General features: G+C 38.3%; 1 protein-coding gene across 6 annotated transcripts in view; it reads right to left on the reverse strand.

Annotated features, from left to right (window-relative positions):
- Positions 1–6,717: 6,717 nt before the first annotated feature.
- pkp4 (plakophilin 4) overlaps positions 6,718–21,954 on the reverse strand; it is a 231,376-nt gene continuing 216,139 nt past the window's right edge. For all 6 annotated transcript variants that reach the window (XM_060827224.1, XM_060827225.1, XM_060827226.1 and 3 more), the window contains 6 exons: positions 21,326–21,521; positions 20,053–20,137; positions 19,833–19,959; positions 10,326–10,457; positions 8,962–9,035; positions 6,718–7,625 (listed from right to left, as the gene is read on the reverse strand). In XM_060827224.1, the coding sequence (XP_060683207.1) occupies positions 7,377–7,625; positions 8,962–9,035; positions 10,326–10,457; positions 19,833–19,959; positions 20,053–20,137; positions 21,326–21,521 (863 nt within the window). In that variant the 3' untranslated portion in view covers positions 6,718–7,376. The remainder of the gene's footprint in view (positions 7,626–8,961; positions 9,036–10,325; positions 10,458–19,832; positions 19,960–20,052; positions 20,138–21,325; positions 21,522–21,954) is intronic.

The raw sequence follows: 21,954 nt of genomic DNA on the forward strand, positions 1-21,954 counted from the left end.
ACATTCCAACAATTTAAATGAGAGATTTTTCCTAACCAATATAGCCACTCCCCTACTTCTGGTATTAAATGATGAAAAATAAACTCAGTCAAAGCCCATTCTGCTGTAATTTGAGATGCTCCTTGTCATCCAAGTGTGTCTCCTTGAACAAAGCAATATCCACCTTCTCCTTTCTAAGACTCAAGAGTACCTTCTTCCTCTTAACTGGTGAGTGACTTCCCTTGATATTCCAGGTACACCATTTAATCAAATCATTAGCCATAATCTTCTGCAATTACATTTAAATTCCAGAGAGGAGGAACCTGAACCACAACTTGCTGAGCCTTAGTATCGCATGATCCACCAAATAAACTAAAACCACTACATTTAACAAACATACAAAATTATTAAAAATAATAAACAGAAACCAGAAAACAAACCTTCATATAAAGCGCCAATAGTGCTGAGTAGGGGAACTCACCCCCGCCCGGAGGGGGCAACTACCCGTCCCGAACTGCCTATAAATAAACATCTAACCATCTCAACCACCTTCACTTCTCCCAGCGCGCGCCGCATCGCAAGCACAAGCTAAAAAGAATAAACACCCCATAGAATATCAACGTGAATAAAAAAAAAATTCTTTTATTAAAAAAGGGGGAATAAATACATACTATAATTGTTTAACTTCGGTTAGTTTGTCCACAAAGTTTGCCTTCTCCGATGTGTCAAAGAGATTCATGGATCTATCTAATGTAATCCGAAGCACTGCCGGATATCTCAGGGAGTACTGAATCCCAAACTCCTTCAATCTACTCTTGACACCCTCATACGATTTTCATTTCAAGATCACTGCTGCTGAAAAGTCCTGAAAAACATGATCTTAGACCCCTCGTAAATTAGGGCCTTTGGATCCTTCCCCTGGAGTCTGGAAGCCTTCATGACTCTCTCCTTATCCTGGTAATGATGGAACTGCACCAGGAAAGGACGAGGGTGTTGACCCAGACCCAACCTTCGTGCTGTGACACGGTGAGCCCTCTCCATCTTCGATCCTCTCATGCCAGTTTCCAAGTCAAGGAATTTCGGAAGCCAATCTTCAACAAATTCTGCAGGCTGCTCACCTTCCTTAAACTCGGGCAGACCAATAATCCAAATGTTTTCTTCCTGTCCCTGTTTTCAAGATAATCCAATTGTTCACGCAAATTACAAACCTGCGCCTTCAGGGCTTGGATCTCATCCTTGAATGTACTGGCATCCGCTTCCACCACTGTGACCCTGTGCTCCACTTCATCCGTCCTCTTCTCCAGGTCTCCCAGCTGCTGCTCATGCTTCTGCAGCACGAGAGAGACTGAAGCCAATTTATCTTCAACCTGTTTCCCCAACATCTCACGAGATTTTGAGAGCTGGTTCACCAGGTCCTCATTGGCTCTAGGGCTGCTGCAGGCCCAGCCTCAGATGCTCCTCCTCCCTTTTTAGGCATTTCTGGACAGCTGAAAATACAGGTAAGTCAATTTTTAAATGTTTCTTGGGGCTCCACAATCTTTCCAACACCCCAAGAAATCCTGATGACCTGCGTTGGGTGGGTTAAAGACCGTCCTGCTCCTGCTGCGATGCAAAGCTTTTCAGTGTGATCTTATCAGATCGCCGCCATCTTAGATCCCTCGCTGCACCTCATAAGGTGAATCTTGAAATTCTGTGTCACTTTGTAGTACTCTGGCTATAGGTGTGTTTTAAAAATAGTTCATCAGACATGAAGTAACCATTATGACAGTAAACTCAGAATTTCCTTATGTTGCCCAGTCTCCTGAAGCCATCACTAACCAGCTCCTAACTACCAGGTAACTTAGTGTGCACAAAACTTAAAACATGTAGGGGACTAGAACAGCATAACAGATCAGGTAGCATCTGAGAAGCAGGACTGTTGACATTTCAGGCATAAGCCCTTCATCAGGAATTCTTGATAAAGGGCCTATGCTGAAAATATCGACTCTCCTGCTCTTCAGATGCTGCCTGACCTGCTATGCTTTTCCAGGGCCACACTTTTCAATTCTGACCTCCAGCATCTGCAGTCCTCACTTTTTTCAGTGCACAGGAGTTACACTATTGAAATACAAATGACTAAGTAAGTAAATTTTCCGTTGGAGATAATATTCGACAGCATTAATGTTCCATGGGAAGTACCATGGAACTTTAAGATCCTTGTGCTTTTGTATCTGTAAACCAATACTGTACAAATTCAATAAAACAATATCAATTATTAAGGGGATCAAGGCTTATGGAGTAAGCAGGAGAATGGGGTTGAGTAACATATCAGCCATGATCAATTGACAGTGCAGACCTGAGGGGCCAAATGGATTAATTCTGCTCCTATACCTTATGATCTTTCAAAGCATAAGTAACCGTCCTCATCAGAACACTATTGCATTATATCACAGACCAATGAAATTGAACCATTAGCATTATCACAAAAATGTACCAATCGAAGATTTTAGTAGGCTGCTTTAAACTCATTCTGCTTAGCATTCTGAAATAACCTAGGATATGATGACATAAAAGTATTAAAGAAGACATGAAAATATCTTAATAGTCAGTTAATGGCACTTGAACCATGTTGTGATGTGGTTTATTAAGGTAGTGCTTTGATTTATCCCTTAGAGGGAATACTAGCATTTGTCCTGAAGGCATTTTACTCATTAAATGCAACAATTTGTAGAGAAGTTAGAATTATTGCATGCCTGCAGTTAATTACAGAATGTGATTCTGGTATCCTTTAAAATTCAAAGCTCGATCCAAATAGTGTGATAGCATTGAGAAAGTTATTAGGTTCAGAAAATAACATTAATGTTTTGTAAAAAAAATCAGCTGCTGGATATGGGGATTGTGAATATTAAATAACATGACAATTCAACAGAAATCAGTTATACTTTCCTCCAGTGAGGAAAATTGGTTTTGAAGTTATAATTACATCATTGCCTGGATTAATTTTGGCTTAATGCCAAATGTTTTGCTCTAACTATTGTTGCGATAACCAGCATTCAAATAATGATTAAGGTGAGAGTTACTTTTGGGTTGAATGTGTAATGGTGGCAGGGCAATAAAACAGGCATCAGTGAATCAGATACCATTTATTCACTTTGTTTAATTTCTGTATCCATTCACATAAGGGGAAAAGAAATAGAATTTAAGTTCCTGCATGTAGCTTTCATCTTTTCATGGGTCACAGTTATGGCAGAAAGCCTAGCCACTTTTGTAAAAATAAATGGAACTGCAAAAGTGCTTGAAAGATTCTTACTATTTGTGTTTTATACACCTCAGCTGTAATTGGTATTTGTATCTTATTATGGAAGATTCAGCACATGAAGCATAATTTACCATGACATGAATACATTTCAAAGTAGTTGAAAATTTATAAATCTCAAATATCAGATATACTGGGCCAAATCAATAAACAGTGATAAAATAACATAGCTGTTGTTTAAATTTTAATGAAACAATGGCTGAATACAAAACGAAGAAATATCAAAAAATTAACTTGATTCTTTAAAAAGAATTCATATCTAGTACATTTGAAAATTATGATGACAGCTACAAAAATTCTTGTGAATTTATCAGAAGACACTATTTTGAAGTCAATTTTGAGCATCTTGGACATTTCAAAGTTGGCTGACGAATGGAAATTAATGTTTGCGCCAAACAGGCAATGACCATCTCAAACAGGAGGATCTAATCAATGTCCCTTGACATTCAACAGGATTACTGTGGCTGAACACAACACCATCAACATTCTAAGAGTTACTAATGACGAGAAACTTAAACAGCATTAGCTGTATATAAACTGGTTACAAGAGCAGGTGAGGGGTTGGGAATTCTGTAATGAGTAATTCACCTCCCAATTCCCCAAAACCTACAATATAGTCTACAAAGACCTAAATTCAGTGTAACAGAATATTTTCTACTTGCCTGGATGGGTGCAGCTCCAAAAACATGCAAAGCTCATCCAAGGCAAAGCAGTCCACCTGCCCAGTTGAATTCTCTTCACAAAGGAGAAGAATGATACAAAAAAGACAAAGCTGTGAGGGTGGGACAGCATATAAGCAAAATGGAGAACAGACATCAGGTGGCTCGTTTCTGAAGTTATGGAATTCAATGTTGAATCACAGAGGCTGTAAACTGCCGAAACAGAAAATGAGTGTCATTCCTCGAGCTTGCTTTGTGCTTCACTGGAACAGGACAGAAGGGCAAGCATGAAAGCAAGATAGTTTATTAAAAATGGTAAGCAACTGGAAGGTTGGGGTCATTCCTATGGACGTATTAGAAATGTTCTGTGAAGCGATCACTGAGTCTGCACTGGTCATATTCATGTAAACCTTCTTGTCTGGACAGATTGAAGCAGATCTGAAGGCAAGTGCCACTAACCCTCACCAGCTTCCAAAGCACTGCTGGGGGCTGGGATTTAGTCATGGGGATGTAGTTGTGGTTTGTCATGCAAAGCCAGCAGGAGGGAAGCAGCCAGATAGATCGTTGGTGGTGGTGATGGGGTGGGGAGAGAAAATTGAACAACAGTGTGCAGACTGAGATGAGAGGTCGATCGCAACAAAAGGAGGAGAGGACTGGGTGGGTGGGTGAAAGAGAAGCAAGAGACTGCAAAGGGTACATTGGAAGACACACATAACTGCAAAGGTGAAACAGAAGGGAAGCTGCCAAGGAGGACCTGTTAAAAGAGCTTAGCTAAGGTATACTTTGTTAGCTGGAAACACTGAAGTCACAGAATGAATTGCTTGCAAATTAATCTGGTTTTTCAATGGAACGGAAAATGTGTTAGTAATTGAAAGAAAAATATTTGCTAACTTATGCCTGTTGTCTTGAACCAACTGTGGCATATAGGAAAGTTGTACTTTCCTAATGTGGAGTGTATGTTACTGGAAAAGCACAGCAGGTCAGGCAGCATCTGAGGAGCAGGAGAATCAACGTTTCAGGCAGAAGCCCTTCATCATGAATGAGGCTTGTGGATCGGGGCTGAGAATTAAGTGGGAGGGGGTGGGGGTGGTGGAGGTAGTTGGGAAAGCAATAGATGGATGAAGGTGAGGGAGAAGGTGATAGGTCAGAGAGGAAAGTGACGGACAAGTCAGGAGGGTGGTGCTGAGTTGGAGGCTTGGGAATGGAATAATATGGGGGAGTGGGGGGAAAGGTAGAGAGGAAATGGGGAAGCTGTTGAAATCCACATTTATCCCATGTGGTTGCAGGGTCCCAAGGCGGAATAAGAGGGTTCCTCCTCCAGCCATCATTTGGTAACGTTTTGGCGGTGGAGGCGGTCCAGGATCTGCATGTTCTTGACTGAGTGGGGGAGGGCAGAGAGTTGAAGTGTTCAGCCACAAGGTGGTGGGGTTGGTGGGTGCAGGTGTCCCAGAGATGTTCTCTGAAATGATCCGCAAGGCAGTGTCCTGTCTCCCCAATATGGAGGAGGCCACATCGGGTGCAACAGATGCAGTAGACGACATTGGTAGATGACATTATTCCTGATGAAGGGCTTATGCTTGAAACGTCGAATTCTCTATTCCTGAGATGCTGCCTGGCCTGCTGTGCTTTGACCAGCAACACATTTGCAGACATTGGTAGAGGTACAGGTGAATTTCTGATGGATGTGAAAGGATCTCTTGGGGCCTTGGATAAAGGTGAGGGCACTGGTGTGGGTGCAGGTTTTGCGATTCCTGCAATGGCAGGGAAAGGTGCCAGGAGTGGGGTGTGGGCTGGTGGGAGGCGGTGTGGACCTGGTGAGGGAGTTGTGGAGGGAATGATCTTTTCGGAATGCTGATAGGAGTGCAGATGGAAGTATATCTCTGGTGGTGGGGTCCTTTTGGAGATGGCAAAATGGTGGAGGATGATGCAGTGTATGCAGAGGTTGGTGGGTCGAAAGGTGAGGACCGGGGGGGTTCTGACCTTGTTGCGTTGGGAGGGGTGGTATTCAAGGGCGGTGGTGTGTGAAGTGGAGGAGGTGCATTGGAGGGCATCGTCAACCACGTGGGAAGGGAAGGTGCAATCGTGGAAGGAGAAGGCCACCTGGGACTTTCTAGGTGGAATTGGTCATCCTGGGAATAGATGCGGTGGAGGTGGAGGAATTGAGAATAAGGAATAGTTATTGAGGAACATAAGAAATTCTTTTAAATCAGCTTCTGAACTCAAATACTCCATACATCACAAATACATGACTATGCCTTGCCTAATGAAGGAGTTCGTGAGAATGAAAAATAGTCCTCAAAAAAAATTCAAAAGGTAGCTCGAAGAGAAATATTTAACAATGGCACTCAACATAAAAATAATTTGGATTTTGCTCTGTTGATGGGCTTGTTTGATGATTTTAAAAAAAAAAGAACTTGAAAATTAATGAATTAGAATCAGAGTCATAGTTGCAATTTATTAATTGCCAATGGTGGGTGAAAAGTACAAGAACAATGAGTGCTAACTCTTAAACAGCAGTAATAGGAGAGAAAACTCAACTTCTTCACTATATGTATCAACATATACCATGGAAAACACATTATAGTCATAAAATTAAAAGGCTGGTTGGACCTTAGATGAACTTTTCCAATCTGGAAGTACCAAATTAATAAATATGCCCATGTAAATACCAGATACACCAATTCTACCTTGAATTTTTCCAAAAAGCAGAAACTTGAGCACAAAGCTTCAGTGAATGAAATGATCACATTTATTTATAAATGCATATTGCAAATGGCAGTGAAAGTAGCCACAGAATGGGAATGGAAAAATAAGTATTCAGTTCACTGAGAAATGCATGTTCTTTGAAATTACAAAACTCCTTTAAAACAAAATGTGACTTATTTTCATTTAGAATAATTCATCTTTTGTATATCACTTAGATTTTTAAATTTAATTTCAATATAGGATACTGCTTTCTGAAATAACAGCAACCCTTGTTCATATGGCATTTCCATATTTACACCAAAGAAAGCAAATTTACAAGGGGAAATGGAATACATAATTTGAAGGCTCATTATTTCAGTTAAACAAGAAGGGTATATATTCAAAATGTCTGTACAAACCAACAGAGTGAGACTATTCACAAAAGTTTCACATTTTATTTGGCCCATACTTTCTCCAATTATTTTCTTCCACCACAAACCTTTCATCACATGGCCTACACCTCCACCAAATTACAAGAGTTACACATAAGAAATCTAACATCTATACAGAGTTATAGACTCTCCCATCAATCTTCTTTTGCACTTACTTCCATGATTTCAATGTTAAAAATCACATCCTGAATTCCTTCCTGAAAGTTACATTCACATTGTCTCCACTAGAAATCTCTTACATCGATGATCACTTATAATCAGAAACAGAGCAATAATATATTGTTCTTTTATTTTTCCTTCCAAGTGTTAAACCCAGGAATCTGGGGATCCTGGGTATTGGTCTGCTCTGTAAGGCGGCCGTGTAGCAGAGTATAAGTCCACGTAGTTAGTCGATGTTTTCAGTCCATGTTGTGATGTATAATCAGTGGCAGTTTGATAATGAATTTGGTCATCAAAATAGGGGTCATCATAACAGTGTGGAGACTGCATATACAATCTATATGCGTCATAATTTCTCCTGATTGATTCTTCTTGGCCATAGTACATCTGTGGATGCTGTAACAAGGTTAAGTCAATAAGGAAAAATTAACAGATGCACAAACATTAGTGGTATAATGCTATTACATACTTAATATAAACAAGAAAAATATTTAAACAAATGAATTAAAAGCAGAGCAGATGTGTCCCCTTTAGACTCTTAAGATATATTAAGTTTATTCAGTATGTTCTATTAACATGCAAGTGTGTGTTAGTTGGTTGTAGTTAGTACCTTGCTTGATGTGAACAGCAAATGGAACATGCTACTTGATACAATCAACAAGTATGGACTGAAGGGTCTGTTTTCGTGCTGTATATCTCTATGACTCTATTTGGGATCTACGTAGCCGGCCAGGCTTGGAAAACCCAGTATCCAATTTAGATAGGATTCTGCATAAATAATCTTGATTGTGCAAAGAATTATGCTAATAACCTGTTTAGTCAGTCATGCAGCATGGTGCACTTGTACATTCTGTAAGCTACATATATTAATACACAGGTTCCATTTCTTTGCAGACAGGAAAAATATGTATGTATATTGCTCCTGTTTCAACTCAATAAACCAGGGACAGCCACACACTTGATTCTTTCTCTGGCAATGCCAGAGTCAACATGCCTTGTTTAAAATTTAAGCAAGACCTGCGTCAACTGTCAGTCATCACTAACAGGTGCATTTTCCATGGCAACATCAAGGTCCACTTGCCACCCAATCAGCATTATCTTCTTTCCAGTATAATGTTATTTTTCCCTTTTTCTTAGGTAATTTTTGCAAGTTGCCTTGATGAGTACAAGATGAAAAGCTTTGAAAAGAATGTGTCATTTTTCAACAATATTCAAGTTCTGTATTACCAAATGATTAAAAATAAGTGGCAAAACTGGAATTCATAATTCTTCTCAACCATCAAACCTGTGAGGAAAACAAGTTAAACCTAATGCGCTTAGCTAGAAAATGAAGATTGCATTCAATGACCTGTCACAAATTCCTGGATAACACAGAAAGCTCAGATACAATACTGAGTACTCATCTAATGCTTTCCAGCAAATTTACTTGTGATCCTAACCTGCAAATGAGTTTGCACAATATTAACATTTAATGAAATTTTTAACATTAATTTATCTGTTGCTCAAAATATTTACTGCAAAATAGATAGATCCTGCATAAACTCAATTCATAATAGACTCAACTGCTAGAGAAAAATGGATGGGTGTCTTTTTTTTAATTGTTGAATCTAAATTAGAGGTAGCACTTTTGATTTTCAAAGTCTCGTACTTTGTATTATACTGCTTCAAAATGATGGAATGCTCAGATATAAAAATGTTCGACTTATTTTCCTTAGAGGACTGCAACACTTACATGAAGTCGTCTTGATTCCTCTCTTGCTGGTGAAGAATAGGAACCTATGTAAATAGGTGACGGCTTACTGGAACCTACATAACAATACATTTTGATTAATATGGAAGGAGGAGGTATTAGTTGTGTTTACAATTTGTAGCCAAAAGTCAGGGTATGTAAGCCAAAAGGTTGTATGTTAGAAAGAAAACTAAACCATGGGAAACTAAGTATTAGAAAATAAAAAAATGCATTGCCACTCTGAATTTAAATTAAGAATTTATAATTTTAGATTGGCAATGGTAAACCAAGTGATGACTGGGGAGTAACAATATTAACCTTTATTAGGACAGGAAGTCCAGCTGTGTTATGCATTAACATTGAAAAGTGCAAAGAAGGGTGAACAAGACTGAATACAAAATATTGGCAAAGTTAAATAAGATTAAATACATGTGACAAAATATTATAAAAGATTTCCTGTAATATCCTGTCAACAAAAGTAAGCATTCTAAAATGGTTAAACACTACCACTCAGGTTCGAATGCCTCATGAAAATGGAAGTAAACAAATAAAATTTACTTCAAAGTACTTAGTATTTTTAAGATAGGTTAATAAAGAATCTGCTTAGTAAAACAATAGAAGGTACACATCATACATTCTAATGGAGCATCAGTGTAAAGTTGTTTTACTTGTCATGTTTCACAGTCTGTATCTTTAAGGGACATGTTCATGACATCATCACTGGATAATAGATTATGATGTAAGTTCACAAACTTCATGTAACCCCAGATCACTTGAAGTTTGATGTGCTACTATAAGCATCTATTCTTATATTCTAACAGTTTAATGTTATTGCAAGCACTCATGTGCTTGTGATTGTAATGTTTGTATATAATAGTTTGTTGTAATAGTGTCCATTTGATTCTTCAATACCACAATATCCACATCTAATGTGAAGCAAAACCCACATGACTTTGCACCAATGCTAAAACGCTACACATGAAGTTGACATGGTGACTGTTAGGTGGGTCACAGACTATGTGGACAGCTGCATTTTAAGGTCCAGGACTACGTGGTAAGGAATGTGCTAAAGGCTGGGGAAATTGCAGCAAAGATTCCATGCAGGGTCCTAAACTCCAAATTAAGGCCATCCTGTAAAGTACATTGATGGGCAGTCCCTCATGTAACAGATATTGTAAATACAATGAGGCACCTCAGAGTGCCACATACCGTGTGCAATACATTAACTGTATTGCATTTTATGACATTTGAAACATCACATAATGCTCTTTTTCAAATATTATGAATAACGATTTGTTGAACTCTAACTTCTACCCCAAAAAACTGCCAGACTTTAAAAACAAAACTGTCATTGCTCCATTCCTTACCTATAGTTAAATTTGTCTGTGTCATATTGTCTCCTGGGCTGTTGTAATATTGCATAGACGTCTTTGTCTTTTCGTAGTTGGAACGTTGATCCTTAATTCCCAAGAGTGCTGGTGAAGAGGTTGTGCTCGCCACTGTGAGCAAGATTTATATTTACAGCAAATTAGAAACCAAACTTCAAAAACTCTTGCCCTTTATGTAGCGCCTTTCACAACTCAAAAGAGCTCAAACAATTTACATCCAACAATTTATTTATGGAAAATGTGGCATCAAAATAGCTCACACCGAAATTCTACAGACAGAAATATGGCAAACCAAAAACATCGAGTGGCAGGACATTGCAGAAGCTGTAAACCAAAAAAAAATTCCAGAAAAACTCAACTCTGGCAAATTCTGGGGAGAGGATGTTCTACTAAGTTTTCTTATCTTTTCACTCTTTGTCACAACCAGAAAGTCTTACAGGTGAACAGTGGCAGTGAAAAAAAATGTGGAGAAAAGGTCTCTATTAAAAGTGGAGGGTCTCCATCATCTATATCATTTCCAGTTTCTTGGTCCTAATTGTATCTATTTCACTATGAGTATTCAATCATTATTTTTCCCCACTACCCCGTCCACTAGAAATTGGGCATGTGGTACTCTGCTCTATGAATCGTGAGTCAACAGTGTGATGCTGGAAAAACACAGCAGGTCAGGCAGCATCTAAGGAGCAGGACAGTTTTTTGGGCATAAATGCTTTCTGATGAAGGGCTTATGCCTGAAACGTCGATTCTCCTGTTCCTCGGATGCTCTCTGACCTACTGTGCTTTTCCAGCACCACACTCTCGACTTTGATCTCCAACATCTGCAGTCCTCACTTTCTCCTCAACGAATATAGGTCCAATGAATTTCCATCCATCATTACTGTCTTATTTCTTATGACTGAATGTGTTCTCTCATTTCAACATGGTTTTTAATTTCATAAACTTCTTCCAAATAAAAGATGTTGCAATGAGAACTCAAATTGGGCTACAGCAAAGAAGTGCTGCATATCCTATAAAAACCACATAGCAAGGACCAATGGAAGACAACCTTCCCAGTAGTTGAAATCAGTCAGTGTTGTATTTTGTTCTAATCTTGAGCTTAGAATTTCATTAATTTTATTTCTAGTTTCCACCATTTTTTACTTTTGCAAGGTCCATCACTGACTCCGTCCCTTCCTCGGCTTCTCTATTTATAGGGACAGCCAACTTCACACCATTTACTGTGTTTCCCTTGCCTTGTTTGCCATCTTTAAATGCATATTCTCTCAAGTCTCTGGACATTTTTCCATGCTCCACTTTCTGTCTACCTGACCACTCCACAGATAAGTCCCACCCATCTCCCTCTGATTACTTCTTCTAAATTTAAGTTTATATCATTGATATATGCCACAAAATGCGAAGGACCTAACATTGAATCCTGCACAACCTTGTAGAAATAATATCCCCGTTACAAAAACACTTGTCAATCCATAACGACCTCAATCTCTCCTCTCAGTTCCTCATCTCACCTACTCAGACAATGCCACTTTTAAAAACTTTTTTTTCTTCTCAAAGATTTCTCTCAATGGTAGAGCACATTGCCGTGTCTATTCTATTTGCACATTTCTCAACCATTCTCCTAAGTTCTTCTGCCTCATTGATATTACATTTCAAAAGAAAACTGCCCACCACCTTTGTCACAATTCCGCTTACCAAATATACTCTTTCTTCCCTTCCCAGCAATCTGCAGGACTGCACTCTCCATGATCACCTGGCTCACTTCACAATTAGCCCAATATCAACATCCACTTCTTCCAATACCATTTCCTACTTCTGTTATCTCCTAGTATAAGCACAGCAGATGAAACACCAGCCCTTTCACTTCATACATGACCATGCTGAGAGCTAAAGATACCCACCGGGCGGGAGTTTTAAATGGTACTTGCTAAAAAAAATTAACCTACTGTGCTCTTTTACTGGTCTCCTTTACATCAGGCATGTTAATTGCAATGGCATTGCACATTTTCATTCTGGCTGGCTGTGAGATCCACTCAGAATATCTGTTCCTTTCTCCTTATAGAAACTCAAGAAAGAGCATCTTATTTTCCAACCAGATAATTTATCACCTTTTGACCTTAATAACCATGCCTAACTATAGTACTCATTTCTCTCTAACAGCATCAATACTTCCCAGAATGAGGTTCCACACTTGTCCAGCACAATGTTGTGTAGCAGTGATTTCATCTGCCTTTTATTTCTAACACTATCCTGGCCACTAAAATCTTCTTGACAAATTGTCCATACTTTCCTTTCCCTCTGCTGACCTACTGTAAAGATTTACACATCATCCATGTCATTGATATTTTTTAATTTCACTGTTTATTATTCTCTTTCATCCTACACAATTATCACATCTGTCACTTAACTATTGCTAGTCCTCAAAACTGAATTACAGAAGTTTCCTTCCTGCCACTTTTTCCATGCATTGGGCTTCTTATATGTGAAGAAAAACATTTAAAACTTCCAGTTCCAAGGAAGACCGATAAGATTTGAAATTTAGCCCCACCTTTAACACTATCCACAGAACCATCCCAATCTAACCTTTGCTTTTGGCCTTTACATTACTCCAACAAAGCTTAATACAAAACGGCAGGTGCCCTTCCCTTCCACATTAAATCTAAGCCTGAGGCAATCTAAAACTCTGCTGCCTGTGCCCAAACTAATGAAGTTCTGTTCACCCGTCACTTCTACACTTGCAGATCTACAGCAGTTCCTAGTTAAGCAACACTTTACTTTTAAAATTCTCATCTTTGTTTTCAAATTGTTCCATGTTGCCTTTTCCATATCTGTAATCTCCTCCAGATACATGGTCATGTAGTTCTGGTCTCTTGAGCAATCTTGATTTTAACCGCAATGTTACTGTTGTTATGAAGGTGTAAGGGGTACTGTACCTTTAAGAGAGTTAAAGCAGCAAAACTACCTGACACAGCACCAAGTGTTCTGAATAAGGTAACAATGTAACATTTGGTTGAATAGCTCGGTTGGCTGTATTGCCTAGAGACAGCAAAACTAATTCAAATTCGGCCAATCAGTTTAAATTATATCCTCAAAATACCAAAACCAATCAAGTTTAAATTTAGCATATTGACAATCTTAACAGCCAATGACACAATCAGATGCTTTGGGGTATAAAACTAAAACAAAATTGAACAGTTAGGGGAGAACTGCCAAAAAACCAACAGATGTAGGTTGCTAGTAAGAACTCTCTGAGAGGTACCTATTTGGTGAAGGATTTTGCACAGGATAAAAGATTAACACCGACCTGAAGAGCAAATCAACAGAGGAAGATACCAAGAGAAGATTTGATAGTTGACTGGTTTTGAAATTTGAATTTTTCTGTAATCTTAAATCAGGGTTTTATTGGACTAGTATTATAGAAGGGAAAATAAACGATAGGTTAGAGGAAGGAGTTGTAAATAGTTGTTAATTATTCTCGGTTAGGCTTTAAGAAATAAAGTTGTTAACTTTTATTTTGAATACTTCTTGGCCTCTTGAATTTTTACAGATTACTGCACAGGGCAAATTTTTTCTGCATTGCTGGTTTGAATTAGCTGGGGGTGGGGAGATGTTTAATCCCATGTGACAACATTATTAGCAGATGTGCCTTTTGCTGCCAAGGCCTTAAGTGTTGGGATTGCCTCCTTAAAAAAACTCACTTCTCTCTCCTCTGTCTCTTCAAATAATGTGTGGACCGCATATCTTTAAGTGTCATGGCTTACTGTCACATTTTCTTTAACAACACTCCTCTGAAGTAGGTTAGGAATTCATATTATTCATTCATGACTTGGACAATTCATAAGAAAGTCACATATCCAAGTGTGCTGTGACACAAGTTAGGCAGCATTGTAGGGAGTGTAAACGAAAACATAAAATTACAAAGGGATATTGATAGATTAAGTCTTGATTAAATAAAGATATATGGTTCTTGGAGGGACTACATTTAGGTTTTACAACAAAACTTGGTCTTCAGGGGTTTTGAGGAGATACTACACAAGTTAGACCTATTTTCTCTGGAATTTAGAAGGTTAAAGGGTAATCTGATCATAGTCTTCAAGATCTTAATAGGAAAAGACCAGGTAAATAAAGATAACCTATGTCCAGTGGTTGGGGATTCTAGGACTAGAGGACAAAATCTGAGAATTAGAGCCATACTGTTCACGAGAGATGAGTCAAGAGTGCGATGCCGGAAAAGCACAGCAGGTCAGGCAGAATTCAAAGAGCAGGAGAATCGATGTTTTGGGCAAAAGCCTTTCATCAGGACTGGAAGGCTTCCTGAAGGGCTTTTGGTTTAAATGCCAGTTCTCCTGGTTCTCGGATGCTGCCTGACCTGCTGTGCTTTTCCAACACCACACTCTCGACTCTGATCTCTAGCATCTGCAATCCTCACTTTCTCCCTGTTCAAGATCAAGGTGTAAAGAAGCACTTCTATAGACAATGGATGGTAGAGGTTTGGGACTCTCTTCCACTAACAGCAGTAGATGCTTCATCTGTTGTTAACTTTAAATCTGAGGTAGATGAACTTTTGTTAAGCAAAGGTAGTAAGGGATATAGCCAAAATCAGGTACATGGAGTTAGGCCACAAATCAGCCATGACCCCTCAGAATGGCAGAACTGGCTTGAAGGGCTGAATGGCCTCCTGTTCCTATGTTCTGAAATGTACTGCATTAAAAGTGCTATATAAATGCAATTAGACTTGCTTATTGTTGTTAGTATTTAGTTTATTACATTTATGTCATTAATATTACAGGCATTTTGAGTATCAATAACAATTGAAGTGGCATTTACTAATACAAAGGTTTAAATTGCTTCTAGTTGACTTATTCTGAAACTTGATTCTGTTTTGACATTGATATTGGTGAAAGCTTGCTTTGCATTTTCCTGATAACCTCATTAGCACATACTTGTACATAAAACTGTGCAAATTAAAATTGTGGGGATCAGCATAAAGAATTGGGGCTGAGAAAAATGTAGTTCTGCATGAAATAACATTTCCAAAGAAAAACACAAGAGTGGAATTTTCTTTTTTTCAGTATCATGGATCCTGATGTCACTATAAAGAAAGCATTAAAATATAAAAGATACAGTGCAAGCCTCAGAGAGGAAGAAAACTACAAGAGCGGCTGTGGTGTTTGTGCCTAAAGGTTTGGGCTTAAAATTGACTGAACATTTTAATTTAACATTAATAATGTGAGAATTTAACAAGTTGAAAGTTTAGTTAATTTACTGAACAAAATTAAATGAAAAAAATTGAACATTAGCACAGATAAACTAATATACTATCAAGCAAGAAATGCATTATTTGCTATGGTTTAGACCCTGAAGGTGCAGATTTTATATTCTGGCACATTTATAATCTGAACAATTCACATGAAATTTATGGACCCAGTCTAAGGCAAGCATTTATCAGAAAAAGTTTGAAGTAGAATCACTAAACAGCTGTATAATTCTGCATTACACATGCACTGCTAAAATAAAGTTGTTGAACAACATCTACAATAATAGCAAGATCAAACAAGTACTATACCAATAGTAATGGAGCTTAATCCAAAAGGTCAATCAAAATAGTTAACACAATGAAGACAGTGTTTATAGAATGCAGTACTGGATTTCTTACCAGCAAGTCAGAGTAAATAAACAGAATATACATTATAGAAACAGGCCACTTAGCCCAAACAGTCCGTACTAGTCTTTATTCTCCATTTGAGCCTCCTCTCATTTTTTTTGCATCTCCATGGAATAGTACGTGCAGAATTGGTCTCCTTTTCTGAGGAAGGACAATATTGTTTTTGAGGGAGTGCAGCGAAGGTTTACCTGGCTGATTCTGGGGATGGCAGGACTGCTGTATGAGGAGAGGCTGACTAGGTTAGGAGTGTTTTCACTGGAGTTCAAATGAATGAGTGGGTGGGGAATCTCAGAGATTCAAAATTCTAACAGAACTAGTCAGTATAGATGCAGGGAGAATGTTCCCATGGTGGGTGTGACCAGAAGCAGGGTCACAGTCTGAGAATTCAGACTTGACCATTTATAACAGAAATGAGACATTTCTTCACCCAAACAGTAGTGAGCCTGTGGAATTCATTACCACAGAAAGCAGTCGATGCCAAAACATTGAATATATTCAAGAGGTAGCTAGATAGAGCACTTTGGACAAATGAGATCAAAGGTTACAAGAAGAAAGCAGGATTAGATCATTGAGTTGGACGATCAGCCATGACCGTGATGAATGGTGGAGCAGGCTCTAATGGCTGAATGGCCTCCTGCTCCTATCTATGTTTCTATGTTGTCTAGCTTGCTCTTAAAAGCATCTACAATATTCATTTCAACCACTCTCTTTTGCACAGTCCTAAATTCTCACTACTATTTAAGTAATTTCTTTTGAATTCCCCATTGGATTACATGGTAACAATATTGATAATCTCCAGCTATACTCTTTACAAAAAAAATTTAAACATTCTTTTCTATATTCAATATCAAAACAGAAGTACATCTATATCAATACAGAAATGGTATTGGAGGAAGTAATAGGATTAAAGACTAATAAATCACCAGGGCCTGACAAGCTAATATTCCAGAGTACTTCAGAAAGTAGCCCGAGAAATAGCAGATGCGTTGGCAGTTATCTTCCAAGATGCTTGAGACTTTGGAACAATTCATAGACTGGAAGGTAGATAATATAACTGCACTCTTTAAAAACAAACTAGAGGTAACACAGGGAATTATAAACCAATGAGTCTGACATCAGTTGTGGGGAGGATATGAGAGTCCATTATCAAGAATTTTATTGCAGAGCACATGGAAAACAGTGGTAGAATGTGATAGCAAACAGAGTAGGAATAAACAGGTCTTTTTCTGAATGGCAGGCAGTGACTAGTGGGGTACCACAAGAATTGGTGCTCGGATCCCAGCTAGTCACAACATACCTTAATCATTAAGTTGAGGAAGTTAAATGTAATATATCAAAATTTGCAGATGATGCAAACAAGGTTGAGCTGTGAGGAGGATGCACAGATGTTGCGATGTGATTTGGACAGGCTGAGTGGGCAAATGCATGGCAGATATAATATGGATAAATGTAAAGTTATCCACTTTGATAATAAAAATAATAAGGCTGGTTATTATTTGAATCATTGTAAATTGAGAGAGGGGAATGTTCAATGAGACCCGAGTGTCCTCGTGCACCAGTAAGCACGCAGGTGCAGCAGGCAGTAAAGGTGGTAACTGGCTTTTGTAGTGGGAAGATTCAAGAAGAGGAACATGGAAGAGTTGCTGCAATTATATAAGGCATTGATGATGCCACACTTGGAACATTATTTGTTAGTTTTGGTCTCCTTATCAGAGGAAGGATGGTCTTCCTATAGAGGGAGTGGAGCAAAGGATTACTAAATCGATTCCTGGGATAACAGGACAAATATTTGAGGAGAGATTGACTTGGTTAGAATTATATTCACTGGAGTTTAGAAGAATGAGGGGGAATAGCACAGAAACCTATAAAATTCTAGGACAAGACCAGTTAGATGTAGGATGGGTGTTTTGATGCTGGGGAGTCCAGAACCAGGGATCGGTTTAAAGATAAGGGTACTGAGATGAGGAGAAATTTCTTCACTCTGACAGTGGTGAGCCTGTAGAATTCACTACCACAGAAAGTGGCTGAGGACAAAATGTTGTGATTTCAAGCAGGAAGTAGATGTAGCTCTGTGGCTAAAGGGATATGGGGAAGGGCAGAATTAGGGAACTGAAGTCAATGATCAGCCATGATCATATTGAATGGTGAAGCAGGCTTGAGGAGTCAAATGGCCCATCTTACTCCTACGTGTCTACATAAACCTATCAGATCACCCCTCAGCCTGATTTTTAAAACCAAGAAAAGATAGCCAGCCTGCCAATCCTTTCCTAATATGTATACCGAAGTATTTCAGGTTATTATTCTTCTAAAAGGTACTCTGTACTCTCACTAATGGGCCTGAGGTTTAGTACTAAATAAGTGAGCCTGTACTCCAGAGGCCTAAGTTATTCCTCTTTGGACAAAGGCTCAAATTTCAGGTGCCTGCTGGCGAAGTTTAAATTCAATTATTAAAATCTGGAATTGAAAGCCAGCCTCAGTAATGCTGACCATGAAAGTGCCATTGATTTTTGTAAACAAAAATTTATCTGGTTTACTAATGTCCTTGTGAGATGTTAAAGGGTTAATTTGTTCTGCTGACCTGTAAGAAATTGGATGTCCTGGGGGGAGGGTGGTATGTTTCTGTCTTGCAGAGAGAATGTAAAAACTTAGATAGCCATTTCCTGCAGTTCAGAATCAACTTACATAGTCATCTCCTGCAGTTAAGAAACAATTTAAATAACAGTCTTCTGCAGTTAAGAAAGAATAAGAACACTGCAGCTAAGAATCTAACCACACCCTGCAATTAAGAAACAATTTAAATCAGATCCTGTAGTTAAGGAATGATCTAATCACATTGTTTCCGGAAATAATCAAATCACTACATTGTGTCTTTGGTGGCATGTGACTGTGCTGTAAAATCCTGTATAAAGGAGGACTGTTCCCTTGTTCAGAGAAATCTCTTGAGACGGCTGCGCAAGCCTTGCAAACTGTGTTAAGTATTCCTCCAAAAACTTGTACTTGTTTAATAAATTTTGACTGTTCACAGGAGTTGGCGTATTGCAGTTGCACCAAGTGTGTAAGAATCTCAAGAAAAAGAACCTAGCACTTTAAGAAAGGATATCTACTATCCTTACCCAGTCTAGCCTAAATGTGAATCTGACCCACAACAATGTGATTGATTCATGATGATCCCTGTAAACCATTCAGTTCAAGGGCAATTGGGCATGGGGGGGGGGAATGAATACTAGCTTTCCTAACAATGCCATCATGAAATAATAAATCCATCCTTTTTATTATGCAACGATTTAAATCACATGCATTACTCCAAAGGTGGTCAAACCAAAAGCTGATGTACATTCAGCGTAACTTCCAGACTTTTCAAACTTTTTCCCTCTGCAAATAAAATCTAGCATCTGGTTCACTTTGTTTTTTTAAAACAACTCTTCAGCCTCGCTAACTTGTAGTGCAACTTTTAGTGACTTATGTATTTATACTTAGGGATTCATTTGTTCCTCTATCCCACCTAAACTTGTAGTAGACAAGACATAAGTGACTTCCTTAAATTTTCCAACTAAATATTCTATTTGTTGAACAGCATTTTTCATTATATTGTTCTCCTGAAATTCCTTGCAATTTTCTTCATAAATTCATAAACTGGAATCATTTGCAAATTTAGAATTGTATTTTTGATTCCAAATCAAAGTAAAATCTAAATTGTGACAGTAGCTATGATGCAGCTTCACTCAGCTGGCAGCTCAGTTAGAAAATATTTGCATTACTTTCACATCTGCAGAGGAGCAGTTCAGGTTACAGCATTTATTTTATTTAGGTAACTACAAACTACTCACCAGATTGAAGAACAGGTGACATATTCTGATTAGTTGTTGATAAGGATGGGTGGGATGTAGAGAATTTGTGTCTGTCACGTTCCAGAGTAGAAATTGGTGTAATGAAATGGCTTTGATTCCAACCATCCTGCAAATACAAGATGATCAGGTGGGAAAACTATAATGATTAGATTATTGACTTCTAAACAAAACAAAGCTTCTTTATGTTATTGCAAATTACCTTTTTGTAAATGCTGCGAAGGTCACGATATTGCCACAATGTGTTTAAAACTTGAGCTGCGGCTTTTACTACTTTCAGCGAATACCTTCATAAAATACCAAACAAAATGTCAAATATGAAAATTAAAATTGGGCAGATAAGCCTCCAAAACTGGATGGTAACCCCCAATGCTGGCAAGCATTTCAGAATAAGACCTCAGTAAAGATATTCAGCAGTTGTCAGCTATAAGATTGATTGAAAGGCCATACAGCCCATACCTGTTAATATGTATAGCTTATTATTTCAGTTTAGCTTGCAAAGGTGACCATTACTTCTAGTCATTTGACATTTAATTCTCCGTCCCACTCTATCACATTCCTACACTGCACCTCCTGTACTTTTCTCATGAAGTTTTACAGACACTCAAGGAATGGCATCTCATTTGTTATTGGATACATTATAACCGTCCTAACCCAGCATGTTGTTCGACAGCATTAGATCACAGTCACTGATGACTGTGCCAATAGATTTCTGCCAATAGATTGTGGAGAATATATTGCTGTCATTTACAACTCATCTGGACCCAAAATGGAAACATAAAAAGTGTCAAATATTCAGCTTGTCGGGCAGCATTTGTGAACAGAAATAGAGCTAGCGTTTCAGGTTGGTAACCCATCCTAAGGATAAATCATCAAAGCATTCTTGATAGCTATTGTATCTGTTCAATCCCTGGGTGTACTGGCAAGGGTCAAAATGATAATAGACAACTTCAGTTTGAGAAGGCAACATTAATTTCTCGCCATGGAAAGCCTCAACTCTCAGGCATTATTAAACATGACTAATGGCAGAGTGGTTAATTTTTATTGGTAGGGAAATGTTTTATCACCTTGCAAAATTTCTGTTTGAGCATCCTTTCAGGAGAGAGGGTAACTGCTAGTTGAGGAACTTTAAATTAGCTACATTAACTGTTGGGTCATTTGTGCTTTGCATGATCTGTACTTTAAACGTTGGTACCATCATCCCAGAGAAGTGAGTAGAAATGGTCAAGTACATTTCACCTTCTTGAAGCAAAGTTGTATTAAGCTCTTAGGCCAACAGGTTATATTATAAAATGTAATGTTAATGCACAACTATAGCCAGTCATCAAAAAGGAGACAAATAAAATCACCATAGGCTACAGAACAGTAACTAATTTGTAGCTTAGATTTGCTATACATTAACATAATGTACAAAAGATAAAGAGGATGATACAAAATGCAGTATTTATCACAATGTTTTTCAGTTGAATACTTGCCTTTCTCCCTTCCCCCTTGTAATTTTTACAAGTTTCTCGACTCCTCCAGCATCAGCTAAAGCTTTGGCATTTTCCATATTCTTAATAGTAACCTCATGTAAAGCACAACAAACAGCAGCAACAGTATCATCAGAAAGCATTATTAGTGTTGAACCGCCTGGAAGACGATGCACAAGATCCCGCATTGCATACTTGCCTGGACCAAAAAAAGTTAATATTGAATTATTAAACAACACTAATTGTATTTCCATCTGTCTTCTTTATTGCACAGTGGTTCTATTGCAAACATGTCAACATTCAAAAGCAAACAATTAACCTGAAACAGTCTAAAGCACACTGCTCCTCTCCCACTGCAATATATGTCTCTTGCCTTTTGTTGCACTAACACTACAATGGCAAAGGTTATTGTGACTTAGACTGAAAGTATTTGCTAATGTATCAGAATCTATTGTACTGTGGCTTTTCCCTTTATTTCTTGGAGAAATTTTGGGCTGTTACAAATAATTCTGAGAACTCTGTTAAACTGGATTGTTAATTTGTTCATTGCTGACAGAGATTACATATACCTTCCCTGCTCTTTAACCATCCAGCTCATTGTGCAATTCTCTTTGGTTCTCTTTAATTCATAG

The sequence above is a fragment of the Hemiscyllium ocellatum genome, chromosome 7 (genome assembly GCF_020745735.1).
Source record: "Hemiscyllium ocellatum isolate sHemOce1 chromosome 7, sHemOce1.pat.X.cur, whole genome shotgun sequence".
NCBI lineage: Eukaryota > Metazoa > Chordata > Chondrichthyes > Orectolobiformes > Hemiscylliidae > Hemiscyllium > Hemiscyllium ocellatum.